Source organism: Vicia villosa, unplaced genomic scaffold (assembly GCF_029867415.1).
Source record: "Vicia villosa cultivar HV-30 ecotype Madison, WI unplaced genomic scaffold, Vvil1.0 ctg.000406F_1_1, whole genome shotgun sequence".
Classification (NCBI taxonomy): Eukaryota; Viridiplantae; Streptophyta; class Magnoliopsida; order Fabales; family Fabaceae; genus Vicia; species Vicia villosa.
Genome location: NW_026705184.1, coordinates 16,575 through 32,505, shown reverse-complemented (window position 1 = coordinate 32,505; position 15,931 = coordinate 16,575). Strand labels below are relative to the sequence as shown.

The 15,931-nt window shown below is 32.0% G+C and overlaps 1 protein-coding gene across 1 annotated transcript; it reads right to left on the bottom strand.

Moving 5' to 3' along the window:
* Positions 1-610: 610 nt before the first annotated feature.
* On the bottom strand, positions 611-5,007 carry LOC131627864 (ubiquitin-like domain-containing protein CIP73). The gene is made up of 6 exons (XM_058898725.1): positions 4,776-5,007; positions 2,985-4,455; positions 2,780-2,897; positions 2,436-2,540; positions 1,549-2,351; positions 611-927 (listed from the first exon to the last, which is right to left on the bottom strand). The coding sequence occupies exons 2-5, from the start codon at positions 3,111-3,113 to the stop codon at positions 2,149-2,151; spliced, it is 555 nt and encodes a 184-aa protein (XP_058754708.1). The 5' UTR covers positions 3,114-4,455; positions 4,776-5,007; the 3' UTR covers positions 611-927; positions 1,549-2,148.
* Positions 5,008-15,931: the final 10,924 nt, after the last annotated feature.

Genomic DNA, 15,931 nt, shown 5'->3' with positions numbered 1-15,931 from the left:
AGATCATCTTTGCAACGTGTCAAATTCATGAAACACGATCGGACGTATACACGTAGTCAATGTACAGTTACTAAACTCAAGTTACGATTCTCTCATGTGACATTTTCAATTAGCAAAAATCCTAGCCCATAATTAAAACCAATAACTAGATACTTAAATAACAGAAAACGTATGGACATGAGACCAGTGTTATCAAATACCCGCCACTACATCACTATGGCAGATACACATGACAGTTTTGAGCTCACCGCAATGGTAAATATCGGTCAATGCATGTTTTTCCACCATAATCCACTATAACTCAACTCAGTTAATTCTTTACAAATTTATATAGAACTACTACAAGTAAGAAGGCAAGAAACTTACAAGCTATAAGCTAATCCTGTGTCCTATTTGAACTATCTTTGTTTTTGTTTCCATATATCAAACCTGTAACCTGAAATCAAAATTGCAACATCAAAATTTAGAAAACAACAGCAAACAGAACTAAGGAATCTAGAATACATAAGAACCAAAAGTGGTAAGAAGACGAACTTGAGGATCAGGAACAGGTTTTCGAGTCTCAACATATCGATGCGACTCAGCCGATGCAAGAGCCGCTTTTTCCTACAGTTGGACATGATCCAGCTGAGAACCCATATACATCACTTGCCTGAGAGATAGCATAGTAAGTTTCTTCCAATGTTGCACCACCTTCAACCCACGTTGTTTTCGTCTCCATATCAACCTTAACATGGTTTAAATTCATCATGTCAATGATGACAAAAAGAATACTGTCAACAGCAACAAAAGAAGTACCTTCATAGCTATGTCCTCCACTTCTCACTCTTATTCCCAAAGAGAATTCTCTGCAGCATGCTAAACTTTTCTTTAGCTGCTTCAAACTCTCTTGAAGTACAATTACTATCGGCTTAGGTGTCGTAGGTTCTGCAAACCGAAGATTTTGAATTGAAAAGTTGAGAATTTTATAGTAATCATTGTAAGGAAAAATAGTGAAGTTTTTTATTTTGTGATTCTACAAACAAAAGTTGAAGTCATCAAATGAAGAAGAAGATAAACACACAGAAACATCAAAGAATAGCAAGAGAAAACATATAAGGCATGACAATCTTTTGAAGAAATTCAACATGGTTTAAGGTTGTGAAGAGTATGAATAGAGCAAGGTGGTTTGTGATTGGTTTATGAAATGTTTAAGTGGATGAGGATTGAATAGTGACTCCAAATGTTTAAGACAAAAAGGAAAGAACCATGCATAATTGTGGCCGGCACACAGTTTAATATATAGGAATTTACTATAAAACATCTTCCTTTGAAAACAGACAAAAATATGAAGACAATAACGTAAAGAACACATGCATTTACTATAAAAGTTTAAGGGATAGATAACTTCATTATCTTCACGTTTGTTGTAGCAGTAGTCAACAGAATACCGACTGCACCGCAAGGATTAACATTAAATCAAGTAATTGCAACCACCCATTTTAAAAACAACATGTTTAAAAGAAAACAATTACAAATATTTCCGTGGCCATGCACACAACTAGATACCTCTAAAGACTGCTTAGTCAAATCCAGCAGAGTTGTTGACTTTAACTATCTACAAAGTTAGAATCCCATCAATTGTCAAGCTCTGTAGAAAAATCATCCTGTAAATTTTATCAATCCAATACACATTAGGTGTAGAAATTGCACCTCATTAGCTAGCTAGAATTGAAAATTCCAAAACAAAATATGAATGCGTTATTTAACAATTGAATTGTCACCTTTAATTTGGGATTAAGTTTTCCTGCCAAAGCCAAGAGGAGAATGGTCTTTCCTGAACTCGGAGGACCCAAGAGGAGAGTGGTTTAACCAGGATCATCTCTCCTATTCTGGTTATTAAAATCATCAAATTCCTGAAGCATAAACTTGAAACTGGCTTTGCATCATGAATTTAACTTCTCAAGGAGCTTCTGTATCTGTTTTCTCAATTAATATGAGAGAGAAACTAACTAGAACCAACACTATTTTGAAGTTCCAGGGATTCTACCAATGATAACTACACAAATATTCACACACATATATACACTTACAGCGCATATAGAATTTGAAAGAAAAAATTTGAATACCAACCAAAGCAAAAACCTAAATGCGTAATACGGCAATAAATTACAAAAAACCAAAGCAAAAAAACTTAATAGAAAGCATAAGTATTAGATACTGAAGATAGATGCAGAGAATGCATAAACAAACCCTAGTAAGGTCTTGAGCAGTGCCTTCAACTTGTTCCCCCACATTAAAAGTCCCAAGAACCACGCTGTGTGAAATTTGGCCAACACGGTTACGAGGAGCTCCTGATCCAGCACCGTTTCCTTTCAAATGACACAATTTACCATCAGCATTTAGCACAACACAGCTTAATCTATGAAAGGGGGCATGAATGACTTAAGTTATACCTCGGTTACTGTTTGTACTAGTTGTCTCAACGGAACCCGCACCAGAAGTCTGAGGCGGATTTGGCTGTCTTTCAACTAAATGCAACGTATGCCCATTCTCAACATCTTACAATGGATAAGGATTATGTTGTAAAATAAATAGATTAGCATCACAGCATGATCCAAACAAACAAGAAACCATTTAATGAAACATGAAATTTTAGTTCAAGCCATAGCATTCTCTTAGACGTAGAAATCCACATATTTAAAAGCCAAACTAATAAGCAATGTTGGATAAAGAGAGGATTCTAAATGATCCAGGTCATATGTGTGGTTAAAATGAAATTGTAGAATTTGAAGGATACGATACTCAGAAAGGACATGTTCATCCTTGAGGACTTTTCCTCTAAATATGAGTCGTTGCTGATTAACCGGTACACCTATTTCACAAGCAATTTTTTCTTTGAACAAGGAAACGGGTATCTGAAATAATTAAAAAGATCAGATTTAGAGGTACAATCTAATTTACTGATAATATATTACCACAAAGACAGTAGAGTTTATAATCACATTTTTTTCAACTTGAAAACTGTAGATGCGGGATTCTAAAGTTTTAATATTGAGCTGAACAGTTGAATCAGAAGAGTCTGCTGAGACATTGCCGGTACTGGAACCTTCATTAGAAGATTTTCCCTCCATGGTGTTGGTTCAGCTGCAAAGTGCTGGGAGAAAGGAGTAATCCCTCTGATGATTATACGAAAAACAATTGCAACGGAATTGAAATGTAAATTGAATATATTGATACAGAATTTGAAAAACATGAATGGTATGGTAAACAAGTGATAAAAAAGTTGAGTGTGAATTCACCTAAGAGTAGTTAAACCTAAATGCGTGAATAATCAGATAGGAAAGCAAAGCATGAATAATTAGATGATAAGTGAAAGTGCGATTGAAGGTAGAGAGGGTACCTAGGTAGGTCGGTCGAAGAAGATCATGTATAAAACTAATTGGTTGAAGATCGACATGGCTTGAATATGATTCATACTAACATTAAATTGATCTTGTAGCATCCTAGCTCTTTCATCACACATACTAGCAAGAGTCTCTTTCCTCTTCTCAGTAACTTGCAGATTCATAAAACAAAAGATCCACAAAGACACTATACACTAACCCAAAACCCATGTCAACAACAATTTCCTCCATAACTTTCTCCTAACTTTTTTAAACCCAATACACTGATAATATTGCTGATTAATTCTACACACACTCCCCAATATCTTCTCCCCAATAAATTGATCTTTTAGACCAAACCCAATTACATGGAGCAAACTCATCCACAACAGTTCCAAAGAATCTTCACAAGTTGTGAAAACTTGTGAAGAATGAAAGCTCAATAAATGAAGTAGTAGCAGTGAAGAAAAGATTTCAAAGTGAACAGGAAAGGAACATGAGACATGACAACCTTGTTGACAAGATGCTATCTTATCCAACTAGAATGGTAACACTAAAATGAAAAACACTACAGTATAGAATATGAAAAATTCACACACGCCTTTAAAAGAATCAAAGAATCATCAACAAGAGTTTCTAATTCAAAACATAAATTGATACTTGTTGATATCTTGTCAGCCACAAGCTACCAAACCAAGAAGTGGAACAAAAAAAAGAAGGGCAAAAAACAAAACCTATAAAGACTCGTCTTTTAAGCTACCAAATCACTAGTTTTCAATAGTGAACAAAACCCACCTTTACCGCTGTCTCAACAGTGTTTCTCACCTCAGATTTTCAAAACCAGTGTTACTCAACGCAAGTGCCAGCTTGTGGAAATCCATAGCTGAAGAATGCTAAACCTACAGCAGCAGCAGCAGTTGGAGCCACCACAGTTGGAGATTTGAGTTATGGTTCCTTTCACTGTATAATTGACCCGACAACACAGAGAACATGGAGATTTTTTCATCTGCAGCAAAAAACCCATTTCACACCATTGCAGAACTGAGATTCACACGCTGCAAAACCCACAACAATAACCCTTATTCTCACCCTGCAGAGAACCACAAAACACCACGAAATCACACTACAAGACAACCCAAAATCTGACTATGTAAAAAAATTCCCAAAACACCACGAAATCACACTACAAGACAACCCAAAATCTGACAATGTAAAAATGTTCCCTAAGACTCACTCAAAACAATTTCACTTCCTGAATAACTATTAATGCTTAAATTTACTAAAATAATCATACACAACACAAGACATTCAAACAATAGGAACTAATTTCTGAACCAACATCCATTTTCAGGAGTATAAAACCCTAATTCTTCAGCTACCAATGCATGTACTCAAAGTATAAAACTCTACCTTCGTTTTACCAATGCGATGTCGTCATGTGAACCGAGCGATGGTGAACATTCTTCAGCTTCGTTGTCGTCACTGCGACGGTGAAAAGGGTTTGGTGAAATGCGATGAAACTGTGTTTGGATTCTCTGTGAGAAGAACTCAGAAATTCGTTGAAAATTTTGATGCGGCTTTCATCTTCGATTCCGTTTTCGGTGAAATTTGTTGAAAACTGCGATGCGATTTAGAACGAGAGTTTCTGAAAACTGGGTTTAGAAAGAAATTAGATTATTATATTCAATTTATTAGACCATTGATATTCATAATAATGTTTAAATTATTTTATAAATTTAAATTTAGATCTATTAATATTTATTCATTAATTTTTAATAATATTTAAATTATTGGTTAATATGTCACATAGATTGTGAGTTATAAAATTAAATAAAAATTTGTAATTTATATATATTTACACCCTTTTTTTAAATAAAAAGGAGTAATTGAGATTTAATTATAATAATATTTTTAATTTAAACCCGTTTTTAGAAAATAGGGTGTATATTGTCATATGATAATTTTTAAAATAATACTTTATTTACAAAATTGCCACCGCGTTTCTTATTTACACCCGTTTTTAATATAATGGGTGTAAATTTAAAAATTATATTAATCTTTTTGTACTAGTGTGTGTTTCACTAAAAGTGAGGGCAAAATTCAAAGGTCTGAGGATGTGAAAGCCAACAATAATTTGATAGTTCTAAGAGGTTTTGAAACCATGTGCGGTGGTGTTTTGCTTGAAAATGGGAACGATCTTGGAGAAATTTGTTTGTAAATTTTTGATGCACTGCTGTAACATATCATGAAAGACAAACAAGGCTATTATATTGGACTTTCTCATCCTTAGTATTAATTTTTTATATATATTTAAAAATGCACCAAAAATTTCTATGATTAATTTTAATTATTTTTTCTTATATGAAAGAGCATGCTAATATGTTAAAGTATGTACAAATTTTAATTATTTTAGATGGGTGACGTAATTTTTATTACCATTTGATACTAAAAAATCACATCAAATATTTCATTTTAAATAAATATAATTGTTTTAGAATTTAAATAGATACAACTAAGTTATAACATTCCTATATATATTCTCCATATCTATAAATTTTAACAAATATGTGAAGTCCTACTTAGTATAGAAAGAAACTCACACACTTATAAAATGTAAAAAAATTGAGTTCGATTATCCACTAATCACGTATGAAAATTTGTAGTGTCATTTATTGTGATTTCTCTTATACAACTCTCTTAATATGATATCTACATATGCGACTACTCAGATAATGTGATGTATACTATTTTTAATTTTATAATTAAAATTTCAAATATATAATGAAATAAAACTAATCTACATCCGCGCATCGCGCGGGTCTTATACTAGTTTGAGCAATTTATAGCTTTTGGAAGCTCTTCAGGAGTTCCAATAATACTTATGTCATCCACGTAGAGAACTATTATTGCAAATACTTTTCCACATCATTTTATGAAAATACAAGGACAACTTGAGTTATTTGTATATCCATCCTTTAGTAAATATTCACTGTGGTGATTATACCACATGCGTCCAGATTGTTTCAACCCATAGAGAAACTTGTTCTATTTGATGGAGTAGTTTTCTCGAGATCCAAAATATATGCCTCTAGTATATTGAACCTTTCAGGAAGTTTCATGTATATGTCACTATTATGTGAACCATATAAATAATATGTCATAACATTCATCATGTTCGAATTAAGCCCTTCATGTGTTACAAGGCTAATTAATTATCAAAAATCGATTGAATCCACTACAGGTGAATATGTTTTATCAAAATCAATCTTAGGTCTTTGTGAAAATCATTGAGCAATAAATCAAACTTTATATCATTCTTGTTTTTCTTTTTCACAAAAACTAATTTATATCCAATTAGTTTCACACCTTGAGGTGTTCGGACTACATGTCCAAAAGTGAGTCACTTGTAAAATGAGTATAATTCTTCTTCAATTGAATATATTTATTTTGGCCAATTCTCACTTAGTCTACAATCTTTAATAGACTTTGACTCATGATCCTCGTTATCATTGATCACTTTTAGCGCTATATTATATACAAAGACATTGTCAATATTGACTTTATTTGGTTATCTCAATTTCGGTTCCATTCCATTTCATCCATGACATAATTTATCGAGATCTCTTTATTTCATATTTCAAGTATTTGATTTGTTCTTCTGGAACTGAAAATTAAATTAGGTCAAAGTGCTCTTAGCATTTTCATATCCTCACTTGAGTCATCTTTAGTTTCTTTTCTTAGTAGAGGACTTTTAACTTTGGAACCGACTTTCATACCACGCTTCAGGCGCAACAACAACTTATTTGCAATATTATATTAGCCAATAGGAGAATCCACTTTGAGTTGAGTATTATCAACTGATAATTTATTTCATAAACTTTGCAAATGAATAATATTTTGAACTTTTGGTTCATATTGATTTGTACGAGGATCAAGACAAAAATTTATTTTAAATTGTTCATTTGAACTTCTTGTTCATGATTTTAGCTGTTCATTTGAATTTCTTGTTCATGATTTCAGCTGCTTATTCCCTCCCCTAATATTAGGAAAATTAATTTATCAAGTGATAATCAACCTATTGGGCTGCAATCAAGTATTTGATTATTTTCTCAAATGATATCCTCAAAATTGAGAGTCATATTAATTATATTTTTCAAATATTCTTTCATGACTCATCTTAATGTATTATATTGGAGCAATTGGAATATACACAACACATCCAAATGTTCACTAAGATGAGAAGTATTAGAATAAATTAGGGAGGACTAAGATATAATATCTTGTTGGCTCAATGCGAATAAATATCTTAATATCATACCTTGGGTGTTTCAAATATATAATTTAGAATTGATGATCTCATAAGTATCAACCATATAATTAACTTTAGACGTCTAAAGAATGGATCTTCGGGTCCATTTTCTTTTTATGAACATATATTACATGATATTCAATATCAATTTTAATAATATATGTGATACTTATACAGGAATTTCTAAAAAAAAAACCAGAAAACAAGATCTTAGTCTAATTAGTTGAGAAAATAATTTCACAAACTTCTGGTATAGTAGAGACATATGCAGGATATTTTAGTCGATGCAACAATTAATGTCATAAAAACATAATTTCTCAAATTCTTATTTTCTTTTAGAAACACACAAAAATTAACTAGATTGAAGAAACTTCTGGTTCTTCAATGCAAGGAATTTAAAAAATTAGAAGTTGATTTGCAAAATACCATAATTTGATGTCCTAGTTAACATTTTTGTCTCTAAACTAGAAAAATATCTGTCCAGTCAGAGAGGTTATTTACAAGTATAATTGTATATTAAGTTTTAATAAAATATAAAACTAATATATTTAATGATTATAAAAAAATAATATACAATTGACATAGTTCAAATTGAATATATAAATAATAGAAAATTAAATTTTTATAGAAAATCATATATTTTAAGAATAATTCAATAAAATAATTATATTTAATTTGATTTGAATTTAAATATGTTCACTAAATTATCAAATATAAATTTTTAAAATTCGAGAGATATTTGATTTTCTAATTCAAATATCTATTTAGATTTTATGTGTTAATGAAAAAACATGTTCCTTTTTTATATTTAGGCTAAAATAAAGTTTCGGATACGTGACATATATACTTCCTATATGTGGACCTCCGTTTTTTAATACCGGGCCATACCTCTGATCTGTAGAGATACGTGAACAGACTCTTTTTATCGCTTAATGCTTTCGCATTTTTGAAAATTCACAGAGTCGCCACCGACCTTTTATTTTATCCAATTGAGGAAAGGTTTATAAAAGAAACAGAAAAAAGACCTTTAAGAAATTCTGGGTAAGGGGGTAGGTTATACAAAGGGAAGGTGTTAGCACCCTTTGTATCCATGGTTATCCATGGGCTCTTAAGTTTGCTTAGCTCACTTGTTTTTCGATCACTTTTCAATTGCTTTAGAATGCTCATATGCGGTTTCAAATACCTTTGTAAATTGAATTTTGTAATGATCCGTGTGTGGATGTATACAAAATGCTTGTTTATCTTTCGAAAGATGTTTTGAAAAGAACGTTAACTTTGTAATAATCCGTGTTTGGATGTATACAAAGTATTGTCTTTTTTTGAAAGTTTTGTTTTGAAAAACAACAGTGTATGAGAATTTGTTTGTTTTGATTTGAGCAAGCAAACTAGGAGGTCTACCCTGAGTTGTAAGGTCTTTATCCTATTTCCTTTAAAAATCTATCCTTTCACCGGATACAAACAAAAGGTTCGATTTTGTACTCGAAATAGTAGAATTTTGACTTTGATTTTGAAAAGAATGTGAAGGGATTACCTTAAGAGGTACAAGTGTAATTGTGATTGTATTCAGATATTTTATCTTTGAAGTTAGTGATCTAACGGTTCAATTTTATCTTTGACATACACGCAGTTTATATTTGCTGGAAATTAAAATGCGGAAATGTAAAGTGCGGAAAGTAAATCTACGCTATTACATCGATTGTGCAGGAAATGTAAACTAAGCCTATTTACATGAATTTGACATCCTATACATTTATCTAGGAATTTAAATTGCAAGAAAAATAAAAGGCATGTTTTTGGACTTTTTATGATTGTTTTTAATTATAATTAATGAATGATTAATTAAATTAAAATGAAGAAAAAAGATGAAAATAAATTTAAACCTAGAAATTAAGTTTAAAATATGTACAAAATATTTATCAATTAATTTTAAAAAAAAACTAATTTTTTTGGAATTTTTGAAATTGATTTGAAATTGATTTAAGTTAATTAAAACATAATTATGCAAATAATTATACAAATAATTAAAACTTAAAGAGAAAATTATTCAAAATATGTACAAAATTAGTTTATAATATATAAACAATATTTTATATAGGGTGCGTTTGATTTGCAAAATGAAAAGTAATGGACAGAACAGTACTAGACAGTACAGAACAGTACAAGACAGTTTTATGTATTGTACTGTGTTTGATGATTAATGCACTGGACAATTTTTTTCTCAATTTTTCTTAATATTTCTTAATATGTTTATGCATTAGAGAAAATAATATGATTTTTACTATAATATTATTTATTGATATATAAAATATTAATATTTATGAATCAAAATATTAAATTATAAAAAGGAGGACAAAAGGATAAAGAGATAAATGTTTTTACTTTGTCATTTTAATATATTTATGAAGCAGAAAAAATAATTTAGTTTTTAACTATAATACTTTTTATTGTTATATAAAATATTGATATTTATTAATCAAAATATTAAATATTGAGAAGAAAAGAAAAATGAAAAATAATTTTTTTTCTCTACTTTGTTTGATATGTCAATGAACGGAATAAAAATAATATAATGTTATTATAACATTATTGATTTATAAAATATTAATATTATATATATGAATTAAAATATTAAATAATGAGAAAGAGGGTGAAAAAAATATGATATTTTGATGTTTTTTTTAATAATCTGTACCTGGGACAAAAAGTTGTCCCATGGTTTAGTGAGGTACAAGAAATCATAGTTTTGTCCTGTCCCTTATCATTTATTTTGTCCAGTAACATAAATAATTTATGCATCAAACAAGGTACAAAGAAAGTTGTCCTGTCCAGTACCATATTTATTAACAAATCAAACGCACCCATAAAGAACAATTTTTTTTGATTTTTTTTATTGGTTAGAATAATTAAAAAGCAAATATATAAATATATACTAATTAATTATGCAAATATTGAAATTTTGAAGAAAATTAAAATATTTTTATTTCAGAAAATAATATATTATTTTAGAAGTCTAAAAATATTTTTTGTGTATTTTTTGGATTTTTAAAAAAACTATTTTTAATTAATTTAACAAAGAAATTAAAATAAAAATAGAAAATAAAAGGATACTGATCAGGTGTGGTTGGATTGAGAGTCCATGATAAGGAGTGCTTTGTCTGGAGCGTTGGATGATGTGACTAGTGGATCATGTGGTCATTGAAACGAGGGAGTATGATGCGTACATAGCCTGCAAAGCACTGAATCATATATTTAAAAAAAAAAAACGCGCGCAGGGCAGCCAATGAGAGGCTGCCACGAGTTCGTCTTCTTCCTCCGTCCGTTTGCTTAGGCCTGCAACTGTCACTAAAGGTTTTAGTGACGGTTTTTTGCTGTAGCTACATGTCCTGCAAAATAACGAATAGGGGTAAACCTAAAAATAAATTTGGCGCGACCCCTCCATTCAATTCGTCTGATCCATACGAACTCAATGGTACCACTTAGAACCTCTAATTTTGCCTATTTCAGAAAGCCCTAATTTTGAAACTATGAACCCTAGAATGGTAACTTCGTGTATACGTGTTCAAACTTCAATTAAGTTTCCAGAAATGATCTACACATCAAACCAAACTCAACTATATGTCTACATCTTGTTAAGCATGCGTGGATAACCAGATATGAATTGATTTAAGTTCGAACAAATTATGACCTGTATAGCTCGATTTAGTGAGCTTCAAGGCTTGTAATTGATTGGGATACGTTTATTGATGTTCAAAGATGATGTTTGAATGCTTTGTTTGAACTGAAACTAGTTAGAAACTAAAATTCGAATTTTGAATTTCTTTCAAAAAGTTCCAAGTGGTTACAAGTGTATTATGAGTATGGCTTTTGTTTCTGAACTTGTCTCTTTTGTTACTGCACTATGCTAGCCTATTTATAAGCAGTGAAGTGCTTAAAATCTAAGCTAGAAAGCAATAAGTGCTTTTGCTAGAATCTTGACTTTTCCACATATGTAGTTTGGCATTTAAGCCACTATGGCTTGATTTTCTTCTCTTCCTCTGCTGTACTTTGCTTTGAGACAGAGTTGAATGAGTCATATTGATGAGTCATGCTTGGAATACAAGCTATCCATTATCCTTTCATCTTTCCTTTTAATTTAATCTTAAAATAAGAAAAAATCAAGCAAAAATGGATGAAAAATGTTATGGGCTTAGTCTTGGTCGTGGGAGGCCCATAATATCATGGAAATGATGTTTGAACCATGAAAACTTGGCCCCATTTGGAAAAAATGCATTTTTGAGCAATGTTGGTTTTATGCATTTTCCAAAATTTAGCCAACTTCAACAAGGTGTAAGTCCCTCAATTTTTGTCATATGAAGGAGATCTTTCACTTTTTGGAAACCTCAAAGAGTCCTCTAACCAATGTCTTTGGTCTCATGTCAAAATGATTTTTGATGCTCCTTGTGTGTCCTTTTGAAAAAAGTGTCTCTTTGTTGACTTTGAAAATGACCTGTAATGTCTTTGATCATATTTTTCAAATGGTGAATCCAATGACCATGGGATCAATGGCATTTGAAAGATAATTGAATTTCCTTCAACTTTAGCTTTGGTTTGAATTTTTTGGATGAAGGATGAGAGAGTTATGACCAGTCAAAGTTGAGTTGACTTTTCAGGCAAAAACCCTAATTTTGAATCTTAGGGTTTTGTTGATTTTTGATCTTTCCTTGATGAATTATGATCATCCAATTATCAAATGATGAATCCTTTGACAAAATATGGACTTTGACAAAAAATTTCATTTTTGACTGTCTGTTGACTTTTTTTGGTCAAACGGGTAGTCTGTTGACTGTTTGAGCTGCTGACGGTGCGTCTGAGTGAATTGAAGTTTGAAAATTTGTATGATGGTACTTTGAGATATATGGATGTGCATGAAATCCATTTGAGCTCTCAAAAACTTGTTTCTCCTGTAAAAACAAGAAAACCCTAGTCAGGGACTGTTTGTGTAGGAGATAGTTAAGTGTACCTGATTTTTGTGCAGTGTTGAGTCTCTGCTAATCGCGTGATATTCAGAAGACTTCTAGAACAAAAATCTTGGAATTTTGAATTGTGAAAGATTGATTTGATTGATGGTACAAAACACTGAGAATTGTACTGCCAGCAGTTTGGCTGTCAACTGACTGTCTAGGTATTGATGTAGCAGTTAGAGTGAAAAATCAACAGTCAAGGTTAATTTTCTTTTTTGTTGTTTTTGTTTTTGTTTTATGTGAAAAATGAAAGTTTATTTACATGACTTGTTAAAAAAACACAGACATAATAAATAACTAATATTTACTGTATGCGGGCCAAATTACCGATAATAACCCTGAAAATCATTTAATGCACAGAAAAATGAATATTTGACTGGCAGAAAACACATAAAATATTATCTGAGTAATTAAGCGATATTATGACAAGTAGTACAATATTTAATACTGACAGTACAAATATTACATACTATATTGAACAGTACGACGAATAAACGGTACATTTAAGAAATAAGAAATGCGGCAAATTTTAAGAATGACGATTGATAACCTATGCTACAAATAGTAACATGTAGATGATTGGGAGCATAAGCATCCCAGGTCCACAGTGTTCCGGGCTATGTAGACAGAAGAAAGACATGATCACCGTAGCAATGGTGATGACCATAAGAAAACACGTTTCCCACCGCTTCGCCATTTTGTCGGGAAAGAAGAAAGGATGGATTATGAAGTGGAAATTTGAGAGATGAATTAGAATTTGATGTGAGATTTTATGGAAGAAAATGAGAGGTATTTATAGAATGGAAAGAAGGATAGAGACGTTGGGGAATGATGTGATTCCGTACAAAAGGAAAATTTGAGTGGAAGTAAGATTTGAAAGAAAGTGGAGATAGTGTTGGGAAAAAGAGAGATTTGATTTTTGAAAAATAGATTTGAAAAGATTTTTTTGAAAATAATGGAATATAGTACAAAAATTAGTGGGAAACAAAAGATAATAATAATCTACTTGTTACCAGTACAGTCTGAGTTTCCTGATTCTGCGCCTGCAAAAAGATTTAACTCTGTAACAATTGTGTCAGTACTATTTATCTGTAAATAAATAAATAGCATGTGTGAAGTAATAAACAGTATTTGGCGTTTGCGTAAGAATAAATTCAGCTGCAAGCCAAATTACTGTATAAGAAAAATTCTAAAAACTAAGTATTTCATATATCAGGATCTTTGTTGAAATAAAAATCCATGATTATATGAGACTTTTAATTTTCAGATTGGAGTTTTCTTGAAAAATAATGCGGGCAAATTTTGGGGTATAACAGTTGCCCCTATTCAATCTTCTTAAACCTGAAGAGATTGTCTGAAATCTGAAGGTAGAAGATGATTGAATATTTAGATGCCCTGGAAATTTGCACTTACCTTGATCAGAAGAGATGTTGGAAGTTGCATTTGAATGTCGTCTGTGAAATGTTGTTGGCAGATTGACACATTACCTGAGATGGGCTTTCAGATGCCACCTGGTGAATGGGTTGATGGTTTGTTCATCAGAATGAATCCATTGATTATATCTTGATGAAGGATTTGAAAGTCTTTGTGTTGACTGTTTCGGAACCGTCCAAGGTTACCGCTTTAAGTCTTGGAAGATAATCGTTACGGAACTTGTCCAAAGTTTTTCCGATTTAGATTTTGGAAGTTGATCATTGTGGAACCGTCTGAGGTATCGCTTTAGATCTGCAATGTTAGATCGTTCTGGAACCGTCTGAGGTATTGCTTTAGATCTTTGATGCTAGATCGTTCTGGAACCGTCTGAGGTATCGCTTTAGATCTGCAACGTTAGATCGTTCTGGAACCGTCTGAGGTATCGACTTTGATCTGCAATGTCTGTTTTTGAGTTGGTAAGTGATCAGAATGAATCTTCGGCTTGATTATATCTGAGAGAACCGTTCATGGAATTCAGGTGAACACTGCATGTGATTGAGAACATCTTTGTTGAAGATATCCGTCTACCTGAAAAATCAAGTTAGTGATATGCAATGTTTATGATGCATGTAAATGTGAGATATTTCCGGAGAAATATGCAAGTGATGTTGTGTATGAATATGCGTATGAATATGCGCATGATGCATGATGTATGAATATGATGTATGAATATGATGTATGAATATGATGTATGAATATGAATATGTGATGTATGAATGTGAGATGTCGAGCTTCTATTTGGGAAAATAAATTTCCGCCAGTCAGCTGGATATGACTATATTGTGATCGTTGATGATCTTTTGTCTTGTTTGAGTACCCTTGGCTGGGGAAATTCTTTGAGAACCATGGTATTCTGTTGAAGGATCTTTGAATATCTCTTGAGAATGAAAGGTAGCTGGAAGTTCTGATGCCCTTTCAAATGGGAATGAGGAAGATGCATAATCCTCCGATGCACTATCTGACCAAGTCCGGGTGCGGGGATCACACCTTCTGAAGATAGTAATCTGGAACAACCCTGCTGGGGGATAAGACTTCTTTTAAAGAGAAAATCTTTTTGAGGAATTTGCTGAGAAATGCGTTTCTCTTGGGGATTTTCTTCTGATGGGATGATGTCCAGATAATTGGGACATTTCCTGAATGCTATTCCTGTTTTTCTTGGTAAACATCAATCATATTCAAATGCACATGTTCATTCAAAATTATCATTGGGACGTTTACGTATTTAAAACAGAAAATAGTGAAAATAGTGATTTTTGAGCCTGAGCTGCATTGATTTTTGAAAAAGAGCCATGATAGGCTGGTTAGCACAGGGAGACAACAATCCTAGAAGTAGGAAATTGTCAGTAAGTTTTGGAAAATATTTATAGAGATAAATAGCTATGTGAAAACAATCCAGTCAAGTTTCAACTCTGCTATTGCCAATCTGTCCTCGAGCATCTCATCCCTCACTTGTTGGAAGAAAGTGATTGGAATGATCGGTGTCTTTGAGGTGTTGAATCTTGATGGTGAGTAGGCAGCTGAACGGAACACAGTTATACGCTTCATTCCCTAACTTTTGCCTAGGCCGCCCTTTCAGGTTTTCAGCCTACCGGGATAATATTTGTTTAGTCTCTAATTTTTGCCTGGACCGCCCTTTCGGGTTTTCAATCCACCGAGACGCTCATTTTTGCCTAAGTTGCCCTTTCAGGTTTTCAACTTAGCGAGCTGTTTTTTTTTCTTTTTAAGAGAAGTATTTTTTGACTATGTCAGTATTCACAGGATGTGGGAAATCCTCGCCATCCATG

Excerpts from the sequence above, each read along its gene's own strand:
- LOC131627864 (XM_058898725.1), bottom strand. The coding sequence starts at position 3,113 with ATGGAGGGAAAATCTTCTAATGAAGGTTCCAGTACCGGCAATGTCTCA. Across the intron at positions 2,898-2,984 it reads GTTTTCAAGTTGAAAAAAAT|ATACCCGTTTCCTTGTTCAA; the intron begins GTGATTATAAAC and ends TAATTATTTCAG. Across the intron at positions 2,541-2,779 it reads ACATGTCCTTTCTGAGTATC|ATGTTGAGAATGGGCATACG; the intron begins GTATCCTTCAAA and ends ATCCATTGTAAG.